Source organism: Anomalospiza imberbis, chromosome 2, assembly GCF_031753505.1.
Source record: "Anomalospiza imberbis isolate Cuckoo-Finch-1a 21T00152 chromosome 2, ASM3175350v1, whole genome shotgun sequence".
NCBI lineage: Eukaryota > Metazoa > Chordata > Aves > Passeriformes > Viduidae > Anomalospiza > Anomalospiza imberbis.
In genome coordinates, this window is record NC_089682.1 from 108,921,204 (window position 1) to 108,934,948 (window position 13,745).

The 13,745-nt window shown below is 38.2% G+C and overlaps 1 protein-coding gene and 1 long non-coding RNA gene across 9 annotated transcripts in view; one reads left to right on the forward strand and one right to left on the reverse strand.

Annotated features, from left to right (window-relative positions):
* Window positions 1-13,745, reverse strand: part of NALCN (sodium leak channel, non-selective) — a 230,477-nt gene that overhangs the window by 168,874 nt on the left and 47,858 nt on the right. For 6 of the 7 annotated variants that reach the window (XM_068182541.1, XM_068182537.1, XM_068182539.1 and 3 more), the window contains one exon: window positions 10,178-10,332. The exons of the other annotated variant lie outside the window; for it this stretch is intronic. In XM_068182541.1, the coding sequence (XP_068038642.1) occupies window positions 10,178-10,332 (155 nt within the window). The remainder of the gene's footprint in view (window positions 1-10,177; window positions 10,333-13,745) is intronic. 7 annotated transcript variants of the gene reach the window in all.
* On the forward strand, window positions 3,235-8,632 carry LOC137469622 (uncharacterized). 2 transcript variants are annotated; one of them, XR_010996619.1, is made up of 4 exons: window positions 3,235-3,451; window positions 6,300-6,388; window positions 6,767-6,863; window positions 8,456-8,632. It is a non-coding gene; the product is annotated as an uncharacterized lncRNA (long non-coding RNA). The 2 variants fall into 2 exon arrangements; XR_010996618.1 differs by lacking the exon at window positions 8,456-8,632 and having other exon boundaries at window positions 6,767-6,991.

Consider the following 13,745-nt stretch of genomic DNA (forward strand, 5'->3'; position numbering starts at 1 on the left):
TTTCTACTTGATGAATCAAGAAAATTTCATTGTGAGAAAAATTTGATCTAAAACATATTATCCTGTAACCTGTACAAGACTTAATGCTAACAAAAACACAATCAAGCATAATGTAAGACAGAGCTTCCAATGCTTTCTGATTCACCTGATGGCAAAAATTACACATTGTACATAAGAGCATAATAGAAAAGGAGGTTTGTAGGTAAAATCCCTATAGAAAGATGGTCTGAAGCTTGTTTAGAAGCTTAGCTTTCCGAAGCTAAGCTTCTAAACAAACTGACATTTGGAACCTCAGAGGAAAGAATGCCTAAATAGTGAGTGGAGTCAAAGGTGAGCATCAAAATAAGATAAAATTATGTCCAAAAATGCAGCTTTTTTGTATTCTGTGAAAACTGTATACATTGTGGATCTGCATTTTTTCACTACAGGGAGGAAGAACAGGTTTATAATTTTTAAATGTCTGGGGAACAGGAAAATATCAAACCAGGCTTAAAGTCAACACCCCCTGGTCCTTTTCTGCTGTGTCATCTTGTCATACAAGGAGATCAAGTTGGTCAAGCAGAACCTTCCTTGAATGTTCATCTTATCCTAAATATATCTGTCTACATTCAACTGCCAACCACTGAATTTCATTAGTACCTTTTCTGCCAAATAAAATAAATTCCCAAAGGAAAAAAAAAAACCAAACAAAAAACCAAAAAAACCCCAACAACTTACACAGCCTTCTGTTATTACACTTTTTCTGATGAGAAACTAAACATGGCCTTGTAACCAGGTACTTAAGGAGCAGAAATAACTGAAAACAGTATAGTACTTTAAGCCCAAACAGGGATTTGTTAGTTGATCAACTTCAATTTGTTCATTATCTCCAAGAAACAAAGTCAACTTATTTACCTTATTTACATAGCCATGTTTCACTCCTCACAGCATTTGCATCCCTCGTAACTAGAATTATTTCCCAAGATGAACAGCACAACGAGTACTGCAAACTTTTCTCACCTGCACAGGGCATAGAGACTGTTTTCTTTGCTTCTCAGCGCTCACCAAAACCCTGTATAACCTTCTGAAGGTGCCTATGTAAATGTGGTTTTCTTTTGTAAGTTTATTTAGGTGTCTTCAGTGGGCATAACTGGTAGGCTTTGGTAGTAGGGGAAACTCCAGAGCAGGGACAGCTGTTAAGGAACTGCAGTCCATGGGTAAGTCCACTCTGGAGCAGAGGAAATGTTTAGCAAGGAAGGAGCAGCAGCTGAAAAGAAAGAAAGAATGGGTTGCAAAAAAATTTAATAATTATGGATCTACTCCTGATTCCTGCATCACTCCCCACGTGCTGCAAGAGCAGAGGAGTGGGGACTAGGACATTGGGAGGAGATGACAAGATGAGACAGGCAAAGGAGGAACGGCATTTTCCCTAAGCGTCTTGTAACTGTTTGCCTTCCTTCTTTCTTAATACCCAAATGAGTGATTATACCATGTTAATTGGCAATAAAACAAATAAGTGAAATTCACTGAGCGAAGACTTATCCACAGCAGTGGCTCAGCTGGTGTCAGGGCTCTATTGCTCTCTGTCTACAAGGCCTAGGAATGAATTCTGGTGGGAAAAAAAAAATCTATCACCATTTTTGAAATAATGATTTCTAATGGTTTCTCAATCAGTGAACTAATGGGGCATGCTTTAAGTCATTTTGGCTCACATTTAGAAAATATGTGTTTTATTACTAGACAGTCTGAATGGCTTCCCTAACTACATTCTGACACCTTCACACATTAACATCACTATCACTTATGTTACCACATGATAACTCCACAGGTCGAAATCATGGATGAAGGGCTTCCTAGTAGACACTGCGCATGAAAGTGGCTGAATCAAAAAGCTGCATTAGTGGAATAAATTAGACCCGTTTATCAAAGTATTTAATACTATGATATACTTGCTAGGATAAACAGAGCATGAAGACTCAATACATGTATCAAGCATACATATCATCCATAGATTAAAAGAGTCTGACTGAAAGTTTTGGTGAAATTGTTATTGAAGCAATGCTTATTTTGTAAGAGCTCAACCTTTCAGCCTTTAATGAGTACAATTAAATGGAGGCTCTGACTAAACAATCACATCCCCAAACTGCTTTCTATTATCCCAGATAGCAAATGACTCAGAACCCAGGGATTCGGGCTGCAGTGGTGATGCTGATCTGCATTTCTGGCCCTCTATGTCTGTGCAAGGTGACACCAGCTTCATTCAGGAGACATGACTGTGTGAAAGTGCAGTGGCGGGAGGAAGGACTCATGTTGGGAGTCTGATAAAAACTGTTGCAATCCTTTTCACTATCAGCTGGATCTCCTACTCTGAGCAAATAACCTGCTAATGTAAATTTTATTCTGTTCCTCAACCCATAATTAACTGCTTTTTATGGACATTGAAGCCTCAGAACTGGTAAAGAAGTCAGTTGCTTAGGACAACTAATCAATCATAATTCATCTGCCCCTCTTGCCTATGCCAGGGACCTGGAGAGACCAAGTGGCTGCTGATTCTGCCACCAAGAGCCAAGCTGCCTGGGTCAGATGGGTGGGTAGTGACAGAGTAACTAAAAGGTCAGCTTCACCACCAGTGAAGGGCACTTATCTCATCCAGTGGCAGCTGGAATGTCAAGTCAGATTTCCAAGCATTCTCTTTCATCTTGGTATGCTTTGTTAACATTCAGCCTCCTAAATGTTAAAAGTGGTTTTATCCATCTTGGGGTGAGGTGGTCCATGGAGAAATATTGGAAATCATTTCACAGAAGAATGATGAGGACCAAATCTTTACAGAACTCCCTATATAAACAGCTTCCAGTTGCTTGCTTTCCTAAGGTGCCTGCAGTGGGAATTCCTGCTGCTGCAGACTCAGAGGAAAAAGGAAGGAACCAGGCTCTGCTCAGCCCATGCATAGAGGTTAGTAGGGCATTCTTCCAGAATGGAGGTCTCTTGCTTTGACCACTGCACTACTATATAAAAACATGGGTCACTTCTACTTTAGCTTTAAGAATTTCCATCAAATTAATCATATAGATGTCCACATAAACAAGTGGACTTGTAGCTCTGAATGCTTAAAGCTTCTAGGAGTACCTAATTTGGCATCTGATTTAGACTCACTTTTCAGCTTTTATTTTAGGCTCCTTCCTTCTCCAGATTTTTTTTAAGTGTCTCTGACATCACACCACTCAACAAACTCTGTGGCCATTCTGAATTCCAATCTCTTGGAAACATGAAAGTCTCTCATGGAAAATGTACTTAACGGATTGTGGCAGATCCAGATTCACAGCATATTAACTTAATCCTAATTCTTTCCTTCTGAACAATGGACCTAATGCCACCCAATCTTCCAGTCTAAGAGTAATGCCTTTGCAATGCCAAAGGGTTGCAAACACACAAGTATTTTCCCCATGCTATGAGAACTTGTAAGAAAACCAAAGTAACTCCCATGTTTGGAAGATAAAATTTAAATTTGTGCATAAACAAAGTGGTTATTTTGATCATTGCATGAGTATTTTGTTAAAACAATACCTATAAGTGAATTGAGGAAATTTGTTCCCACTGTGAAGTTTCCTTTCACAAACATTAAATTAGGTTCACTTTTAATCTAGCCATGGCAGACATTTTTCACAGTGATAGATTGTGGCATCCCGGATTTGGGTGCAGATTAGGGGTTCTAATCTGTGTTAGCTAGCTGAGCTCTGTGTACTCTCGTGCACCCCCCGTGTTTCTCCCCACTGCCGTGGCAGTTCGCTCCGAGTCTCTCACTGTTGGAGCTTCAGTCCGTCACTCCTGTAACTACTCCCCATCCTGTCCGGAGACTTTGGTGTCTGTCATCCCAATCCCGCAACCCTGTTCGCCCCAGAGCCCAGGGTCTTCCCTTGTCGCATCCTCACTGGTCGTCGCGCTCCTCCTCATCGCCACAGCGCCTGTCCCTATTGGGCAGGAGGGCTACTGCTCTCCTCGCCCTGCCCCCAATAAAACCCCGCGCCTCCTTAAACTTGGGGCCACGTTCCCCCACGCGGTTGCTGGAGGCGGGTTGCGACCTCTCCGCTGCAGCTCCCGCAGCCATCAAAAGACTTTCAGCCTCCCTCGTGCGTGAATTGGACAATTCCTTTGCTTCTTTGCCAGAGTCCCTCACTCGAGGCGGCAGAAACCACGGCCAGCCCTGCCTGGACCGCGGAATGAAGCAGTGTCCGGGAAAAGCAGCTAACCTAAGTCCCGGAGAGAGGCGGTACTGCTCCAGGCACCAGAGCTGCCTGGGGGCCAGGGGAAAAGAACAGAACACCACAATAGATAAAATTTTTTCATATAGTTACTAATTTTAAAAAGGCCATTATATATAATTTCTGGGTCCCACATTATAAGGAAGAAGCCCTTTTAATAAAAGCAGGAAATATCTGAGACCCAAAGCTCTGTTGCTGTTTTACAGGCTATGGCCTGTAAAATCTCAGATGATCAAAAAATCAGATGATTTTGCTGGCTCACTATGGCAACAAACAGTACTTCTACTGAAAGATAAGTAAGGTTCAACACAGATGCAGTCTTTGTATATGGGCTTTGAAGCACTCCGTACCATTTGTTTTTTCGTGATAGAATATGTGTGTTTATGTCCTATATGAAAAATGACCATTAATATGGTAGTCTTTGTCAAACATTCCTTGCAGGTACAAGAAGTAATTACTCTCAGTTAGGCCCTAGCAATTGGTAGAGGGGTTGATGATAAGAATAGAATTACATCTTCTCCTTTCAGAACAATATCTCATGGACTAACACTTCTCTTGCTTACTTTGTAGAATATTTTTAGGTATCTTTATTCCGGACTTCCTTTTCCTTTTGTGACTATTTGAAGCAATATGTAACACTTTAAATAATGAAAAAACCTTCTCCTGAATTATGTGAAGACTAAAATCAGTGATGTGCTGCAAGTCTACATCTGTAGATGATTGCAGATGATTGCACCCATGAGGCACGTGGAATAATTACTAGCTGATGTAACAAAAACGTGAATGCTAAAGACTCTGTACTGTGTGGAAAGTGCAGGTAAAGGAGGAAATCTGTACAGGATCCAGAAACAGAGGGGATTCTGGCACATTTGCATCTAGAAGGCACCCTTTTCAACAGCACCCACACAGACAGCTCTGCCAGCATCCTTAGTGTGGCCCTGATAGCAGTTGCTGCTGTGATAAATATTGACTAAAGGTAGATGCCCACTCAGATAAACAGTGAGATGTAAGGTAGAAGTACTTGTCATTGCCCTCCAATTCCCAAGACTTGTATGCTCTAATTTAATTCAACAAATATATTTATGCTTTTTGGGCATATCAGATGCAAATACTTAAACAAATAAAATTATACGACTAATCATTTTTACAATTAGTACGGCCTGTTCCCAAAAAACTGTAATTTTTCTCAATATTTCACTTAACTTTTTTTACACACTTCATAATACTGTCACACTCTCAGCTACACCCTATGCAATTAAACATAGCTAGGAAAAATAGAAGAGAATAAAATCAGAATTAAGAAACAGGCTAGCTGTGAATGTACCTGATGCTCTCAGTGGGATACAAAGCTTAAGGCTGTTCTAAGATGAAGAAAACATTAACCTTTTTATAGAAGCCCAAATCAAAACCAGCTAAGTTTGAGAAAGAGAAGAACTTGACAGTACCATACAGGTATAGACAATAGTAAAGAATTTTGCTACCCACATCCACACAGCCAGCCAAACCTTTCATTCACATCCTTTCTCTTACTTCCACTCAGCCCCACAGGTAGCATTCAAAAAAACCCTTCAGGCATCCTGAAGAATAAAAGATTCAATTTTTTATTACGGCTCACACTGTGTAAGAACAATGCCTACTTAAGAAGTCAAGTTCTGTGTCTAACTATTGGAAAGAGTACTTGGGTTTCCACTGAGTTCATAAGCAATTTACTATAGGAAAGCAGGAAATTCCTGTAGCCTCCCATCAGGTGGTACCTGAAACAGCTGAAGTCAGCTCACCTAGAGGGATGAGCTTTTCTTTCCTTACTATTCCTTCCTCCCATTTCAGAACTTCTTACAAAAGGCTATGAGGTTCTGGGAGCTTAGCTAATTGGTTCATATTTCATTAATTCTTCAGTTTCACTAACAGTTATGAGATAGACCTCTGTGACTTTTGCTTGTAATTTTTCCAGAGGTACTGCGAGACAGAACTTCCCTGGATTTCAGCAACTCACTCTTAGAGATTACACTTGTAAAGTTTGCAATACTAATTGGTGTTTATTTAATTCTACATGCAATCTAGAAATATGTACATTAAAGGACAGCAGCATTAGCTGTAGATATAAGCTTATGTGGCCCACATTGGAAAAATGATCTTCATAAGCATCTTGTGTGTCATGTAATTAATGTACATTAAAGGGTGCAGGCACTTGAGAACATATGGCACAAATCTGCCTGTGTCACTGCTGTACAAATGTGGAATGGAGGCAAGTTTTGTTAAAAGTAAGGAAACTACATATTTTAAAAGGATTTTAAAGGCTTTTAACATTGTCTCACCATGACAACACACAGGAATATGGCTAGGTGACATTGCTCTGTGATGGGTGCAAAACCATTTGTTAGGTGTCCTTACCAGCAGCTATTAATGAAACACTGCCAGAAAAGAAGACTGTCAAAAAAACTTCCAGAGTCTAATCTTGACCTGGTTCTATTTATTTTTTCACTCTTGATCAGGTTGATGGAAAATAAATTATACTCATGCAATTTTAGATAAAAGTAAATTAAAAGGCGGTGCAAGTAATCAGGAGGAGAGAATTAAAACACCTGAAGATCTTGCAAATTGAAGAAATAGTCTGGGAAAACAGAAGTAAGTATGCTATTCAACAGAGACAAATGGTTTACATTTAAAAATAAATATATAAATAAACAAGTAAAGGATGGGAAACAGAGATGGCAGCTCTTTCAGCAGGACACAAGGGCTGTAATGAATTAGAAAAACATGAATCACTCACAACATGCTATTCTGAAAACAGAAAACATCTCACTGGGATGTAGAAATTGTAACAGAGCTTAAAAGCACATAAAAGAATGCCCCTGTTGGGGTATTCTGACAGTACTGCATTTCAGCTAGGTGGTGGATCAGCCAGAGAAGGTCTACAGAAGGAGAGTACGAACAATTTAAGGCATAAAATATAAGTCTTCTAGTAAAAGACTGAAACATTTAGACCCATATGGAAGGCATAGTGAAAGATGCAGACAAGCTTTTCTTTTAAGGTTTTGTCTATGCCACTAGTGAATTAGGTGAGAAATTATGATCTTAAATTCCATAAAGAAGAAAGATTCAGGTTATACTTTATTAAAATCTTCCTAAGAGGACAGATAATGAAGCAACACAGTAAGTTTCCTGCAAAGATTATGAAGTCTGCTTCTCATCAGAAAGAGATGGCCTAAATTATCTTGACAAGATGACTTCACATTTATCAGTAGTCCATAACTATGTTCTTCCTTAAACAATACGTATATATTTGCATGGAAACATACATAAAACAGATAAATAGAACACCTCAAAATTAAAAATAGAAAACTTTGGAAATAAATATATTTTATTTATTTAAATAAATACCAAAACTTACACTATCATCTTTCTAATCTTCATCCTTTAAAGTCAAAGCCACTTGTAAAATGGGACCAGGGCATGGCCAAAATCAAGGTATTTTCCAAATATGAAGCTATCTAATTGGCATATTCACAATATTAAAAACTCTAATAACTTTTATCTGATTAAAACAGCTTGGTGTTCACACAGTAATAAAATTATAAAAATCCCTCCTTTTTTCTTTCAAGAGAAGAAAAATAACAGAAATTATCAAATTCAAATATTCATAGCTTGTACTTATATGCCACAAATTAAGAGTTACTAATTATACAGTAGCTGCCAAACTGCTATGCTCTTGTGATTTTTGTAATGATAGATTTGAGGATCCAACAGGAAAGGCTGCATCATAATATCTGCAAATGAAATATCAATGAAAGTACCAAAAAATAGTATAATTACACAGAAAATATTTATTTACTTACCTGTTAACTACACACAAAGATGCATCACAAAATGTATATTTATAAAATATTGATAAACTTGCTGGTTATAATCCTATTTGTAACTTGCTGTTATAATCCTAATTTGAGGAAGCTTATTTAACATTTTTTGGCAAAGTTTCTGTGTCTTACCCAGTATTTTAATTATCAGCCGTCAATTGATATTCAATTTAACTTCTGGCTACTGTTCTGAGGGGTGTTATATCCTGGTTACCTATTTCTAGACAAAAACAACTTATCAATTATAAGTCTCCTAGGTCTATTAGCAATCTCTGACCTTTAAAATGTAATACTCAGAAATAAATATTGATAAGGCATACCACTGTGACTCAGGAGACCAGAGCTTCAGTCCTGTTTTTTTAGCTTGTTTTGAAGGCATCCATGGACAAACTATTTCACCTGTCTTTGCCAACCTGCCCCCATCATTAAAAAAAGCTGGCATCCTTTATTAAGCACTCTGGGTCTCGTTCAGCCGTTCTACCCATTGAAGCTTGTCTAAGACACTGCAACTAGTTTTCCCTGGTGACCAGGTGGGCAGCTGGAACAAGACCCTTCAATGACAAAAAATGCTTTTCTCATAACAAGAAGGATGATTTCATTCTGAGGCCTAATTATCCTGGCGATATCCCTATCTCATGCTCTCCTCCCAAACTACCTGGAACTACAGAACTTGAATGTGGATGGTTTTGGGTTCTAGTGTGAACTCAGCCCATGTTCATCCAGGAATGACAGTAAATCTGAAGGCTGACTGAGAGATAAGACAGGATTATCCTTTGAGATCTACAGAAGAAAAAAAATTACAGAGGATTTGGTACTATCTATGGTGTTATCCATCTAACAGTACTGGGACAAACGGTATGCTTCTGACTTGCAGAGGGAACAGAATGTAGCTTGGCTGAAATCAGGTTTTTCTCCCTTTTTCACAAGTAAAACAAAAGGACATAAATGGCAGTTTTTGTTCATTAATTATTAAGTATCCCAGAGTACTTGTAGCAAGACTCTGAGACTTCCTTGAAACTCTGTGGCTCACTCTGTATATCCAGAAACCTGAATATTCAGGAACCAACTGAAGCAATTTCAGCTACAAAGGCTTTCAATACTCAAAAAAAACTTTTTGGATTTCAGTCATTAAACCTTTTCATTGCCTTCAAATTCAGCTGAGGCTGGGATAACAGTCTGGAGGTCAAGCCAGAAAAATGAAAAAAAAAACCAAAAAAAACCTTATCAAAGTCAAAGCCATGCATCAGAAAGAATTCAGCCTGTGGGTATTCTCTGTCATTTGAAGATACTTCCCTACCTGTCCTGAAATGAACATTTACAGCTGCAGGCTTCTGTTGGACCTTTGTCTGCTCAATAAATGTGAAATAACCAAAATGTTTTGACATAGTACCTGTATATTTTCCATTTGAATGTGGATCTTACCACAGCTGCCCATGCTCTTGCCACCTGTCCTGCTTTTGTGTTCTACACTCATTTCCTCATGGGGATGGCACAACATATTGCAGCTGTCAGACAATGTATTCTCCTGGTAACTGCAGTGTTTTGCACAGAACACAAATTGCACCTGTATTGCAAAATCTGCCTGACTCAATCATTTTTCTGGCTGATGTTCTGATTTACACAGTTTGGATTAAGATTGCCACAGATACATGATATCATTTTTTCTCATATCTTCTGCTTAGTAACAAGATGATTATCAAAGTAATTCTGGATGAAAAAAAAAAGACTTTTTTTTCATGGGAATTACTACTAAAATTAGAAAAACAGAAGGGATTTTATGCTCTAAAATGAATAAAAAATAAACCAGAAATTAGTCATCGCATTTGCATACTGGTGATAATCAACTGTTGACTCCTTATAAAGACATGTTTTAAAGGTATTTAAATCCTGGGATCCCAAGAAATGTAAAAATATATCATAACTGCAAATCAAATAGTACAGCTGCTCCTTCTTGCATGTGCTCTACTTGAGTAGAATACTGATTGCACTTGATGTCTTTTCAGCACAGACATGAGCTATCTGTTCCATTCATTTCAAAAACAGTTTTAAATGGATACTGAAATGGATTTTACCAGTAGGACAGACCTATCTCATTAAAGCCACTGTAGCCCAGCTCTTGCCTGCTTAGTCCCAGATCTTCAAGGTCCATGCATTTAAATCCAGGTGGGCACTGGTAACCTTCTTCTAGCTCCCTGGAACAGTGGGTGTCTGGGATAGCCAAATTATTCCAGGTTACATTTCTGTGAAAAATACAAAATTAAGTTGTTACATAAACTCAGTCCAGAGCAAAACTAAATATTTGAAAGTGAGAGAACTAAAGGGAAAAGTTCATCAGCTGTTATTTTTACTATCTGCTGTTCTTCGGTATACACTGTTTTCATTAATTAAGCATTTATTGTAAAGGGCAAGCTAACACACTCCTGAAACTTCATCCTTATGTAATGACAGTACAATTACTACCAGCGGAAATTTCATACTAATGTCTAGAGATCCCATAAAAATGGAGACTCTCCAAGAAATGGAAGAGTTAACATTCAGCAGCTCCAACTGCTCTTTAATGCAATGTGAAGACAATGTTTCCTTTGCAGATCCTGCAAGTGTGTTCAACTGCAGTCAGTACTATGTCTTTGACTTACAATGGCATTACCTGTGTTTGCTTTGACACTCCTTAGAAGGATCCTTATGGATGACTTGTCAGTCACCAGAGTATGTATACAGCTTCTTGTAACTTGGTTAGGACAGGTTTCCACCACAGATGAAGGGTCAGAGGAAAGAAGTCAAATCACTACATGTGTAGTGCAATTAGTATCTAGGCACTGCTGTGACTGAAACAGATCTCTGATTTACTTTCACTCCAATAATGAAATGGTATAAGAGGTGAAAAAATCTGAATTGAATTGGTTCAAGCTGATTCATATAAGTGACCGTAACATTTTAAAATAGAAAGATCATGAGATAAGGGCCAGTGCCATAACACAATGTCACAGTGTTAGCCATTTTTTACTGTTGTCAAAGGCAACACATCACTTGTTTTCCCAGTTTCTCTGGCAGCTGTGGTTGAGCTGCTGGAGGCTTTGTCACACTGGACCACAATGGGAATTTAGGTAGTTGCAGCAATAAGGGCCATAGAAGCTAAAAGGAGAGGGAGGACAAGTTTGTTGGTCTCTGTTCTACTAAATATATACCTCTGGCATGGACACATAAATATGGGTTATTTAAGTACTCCCAAACTTTGGGAAGGAGAAGCTCAGGCAGTTGATTCCCCCTAATCACTTACAGTGCCTAATAATAATAATCACAATACACAGTCTTTTGCCACAGACTGATCACTCTGTTCTCCCAGAAGTAGTTTAGTTAAGAGGTAACCTTAGGAAACCATCCCCTCCACCCTGAGCAGGTCCCTGCAAAGCAACACAGCACAGAAGTGGGGAATCACGTTACTTGAGCTATGGGGCTGCTGGGTGAACCAAAGAGAAGAAAGGTCCAAATAAGGCTCCAACTCTGCTGAATGAGCACACAGCTAAGCAACAACTGTTTTTCTCCCTGCTCGTAATCTCTCATCCAGCAAATGAAAAATCCTGATTTTTGGTTCAGTTCTAGGGCAATTTCAAATCAGACATGAAAAGCTAATCACAGTGAGTTCTGGTCTGAGAAAAAAAAATAGTCAATGGCATTTTCCATTCATGTTCAGGTTGATTTTGACTTCCTGGTTACAGCAAAGACTTTTGATATAAAAAGACCCAAAATGAATTGCTGAAAGTTAAAAAAAAATGTCGTAGTGTTCACTCTGTTATCCTGAGGCATCAACTAGTGTCTTAAAATACATAATTTAAAATTATCTTGCTTGTCCATAGAAAAGATGAAACTTTTCAGCCTGCCCTTTAATATAATTAGTATCTTATTGTTCTTCTGAAAGTCCTTTTCCTTTAATCTAACTCACAGATGCATTTTGACAACTAAACTGGGTGACCAGAAGCTTTAATTACTTTATTTTTATTGCTTTCATGCGCTGCATGGAATAGCATTACATTATTTGAAATCTGTCGGTGTGAAACCAAAACACCTCACAAATTTTTTCCTAGGCAATTATAAATGCAGATAAATAATAATTTTGGCATCTATCCTGTAGTCATTTCTTTATGATACCAGAGAGACATATATATCTGCATGGATGTGCACACAGTCATGTACAATTCCAGATGGAATTTTAAAGAACGCCCTGAAATTTAGCAATGTACGTAACTAAAAAGACAGATACATAAGCATATGTGTATTTGTTCCCTGTTTGTAAACATACCCAACACATATCACTCAAGTATTTCAAAATTGATCTGTTCACCCTAATTCCTTTAAACTAGATGTTACTTCATACCCAGTTGCAGGCTTTATGTTAGATTTATGATACTGCCATCCAAAAGCCATTAACATATACAGGATTAACAAAAAGCAATATTTTACATATATTTTTAGAAATTAAAATTAATTCATTGGCTCAGGCAGATTCAGAAGCCCAGCTACTGGTAGCTAACGAATTACACATTATGGTTTGCATTAGACAATCCCTCAAATCCCAAGAGGGCAGCAGCGTGAGGGCATATTATTAAAAGCATTGCTGGCTCTCAATCACTGCAATGCAAAGCATTCATTTAAGTGCTTCATTTAAACTTAGATAATTTTTTTTTAATTTAACCTCCTCTTGAAGGGGGAAAAAAAATAAAAGCTGTCTCCAAGCACCGAGTATGATTTAGGCTGAAAATGAAGTCTCTGCTTATAGTACACCTCTACAGATACAGGCATTTCTGGATCACTGTCACTTGGCAAGTTGTGTTCTGCCTCAAGACAGTAAATAAGCATAGACTAGTACACATGGACTAGAGAATATCAGATATCTAGAAGTGGCTAGAATATCAACAGATGTTTTCAAGACGATTTAAATTTTATTCCTTCATTGGCCATACTCAGTATCAATTAAGTACTGAGATACTGATTCAGCCCATAATTAGTTTTAAGCATCTCAAAAGTTCAATTAGGCAATGTGCTTAAATGTCTTGCTGAACAGGATAAATTGCCTGGATAAATTTATGAATAAGAAATAATTTACCCCTAAAGTCCAACAATATTTCTGTGCAGAGTATTCAGTGTCTGTGGAGTGCAGCATCAACCCAACAGGCGAGCTGAGAAATTAAATCTCCACAGGAATGCCAAGGATGGGGAAGGAGATAATTGACTCCACTTCAGGTGGTCGGCATCCTTCAATAACAAGATTGTTGCAAAAGGTATAGGACTGTTACTCTGGCATGTTTTTAAGTTCCTGAAGAATGTTATGATTACATACATATGTATACCACAGGAAGGACATGAATTGATGTCTCTTGGGAGTACAGTGCCTGTTTTCCATGGCATCTGTTACAAAACTGGACTTTCAACCACTATGTGTTCAAGTGAGAACAATCCCTCTTTTAGCACCTTCTCCTTATTAGGGCAGTTCTTCAAAGAGGGGTTTTCACACCTTAAGACACAAATTACCATGGCAGCTTCTAGCTTCCTGTTTTCTACTAGCCTGACTTTCTCTGCTGAAAATAGAAATGGGGAAAAAAAAGGGATTTTTTTATTCTGGTATTCTATTAATTTTCTAAGATATCACCAGAAAGCC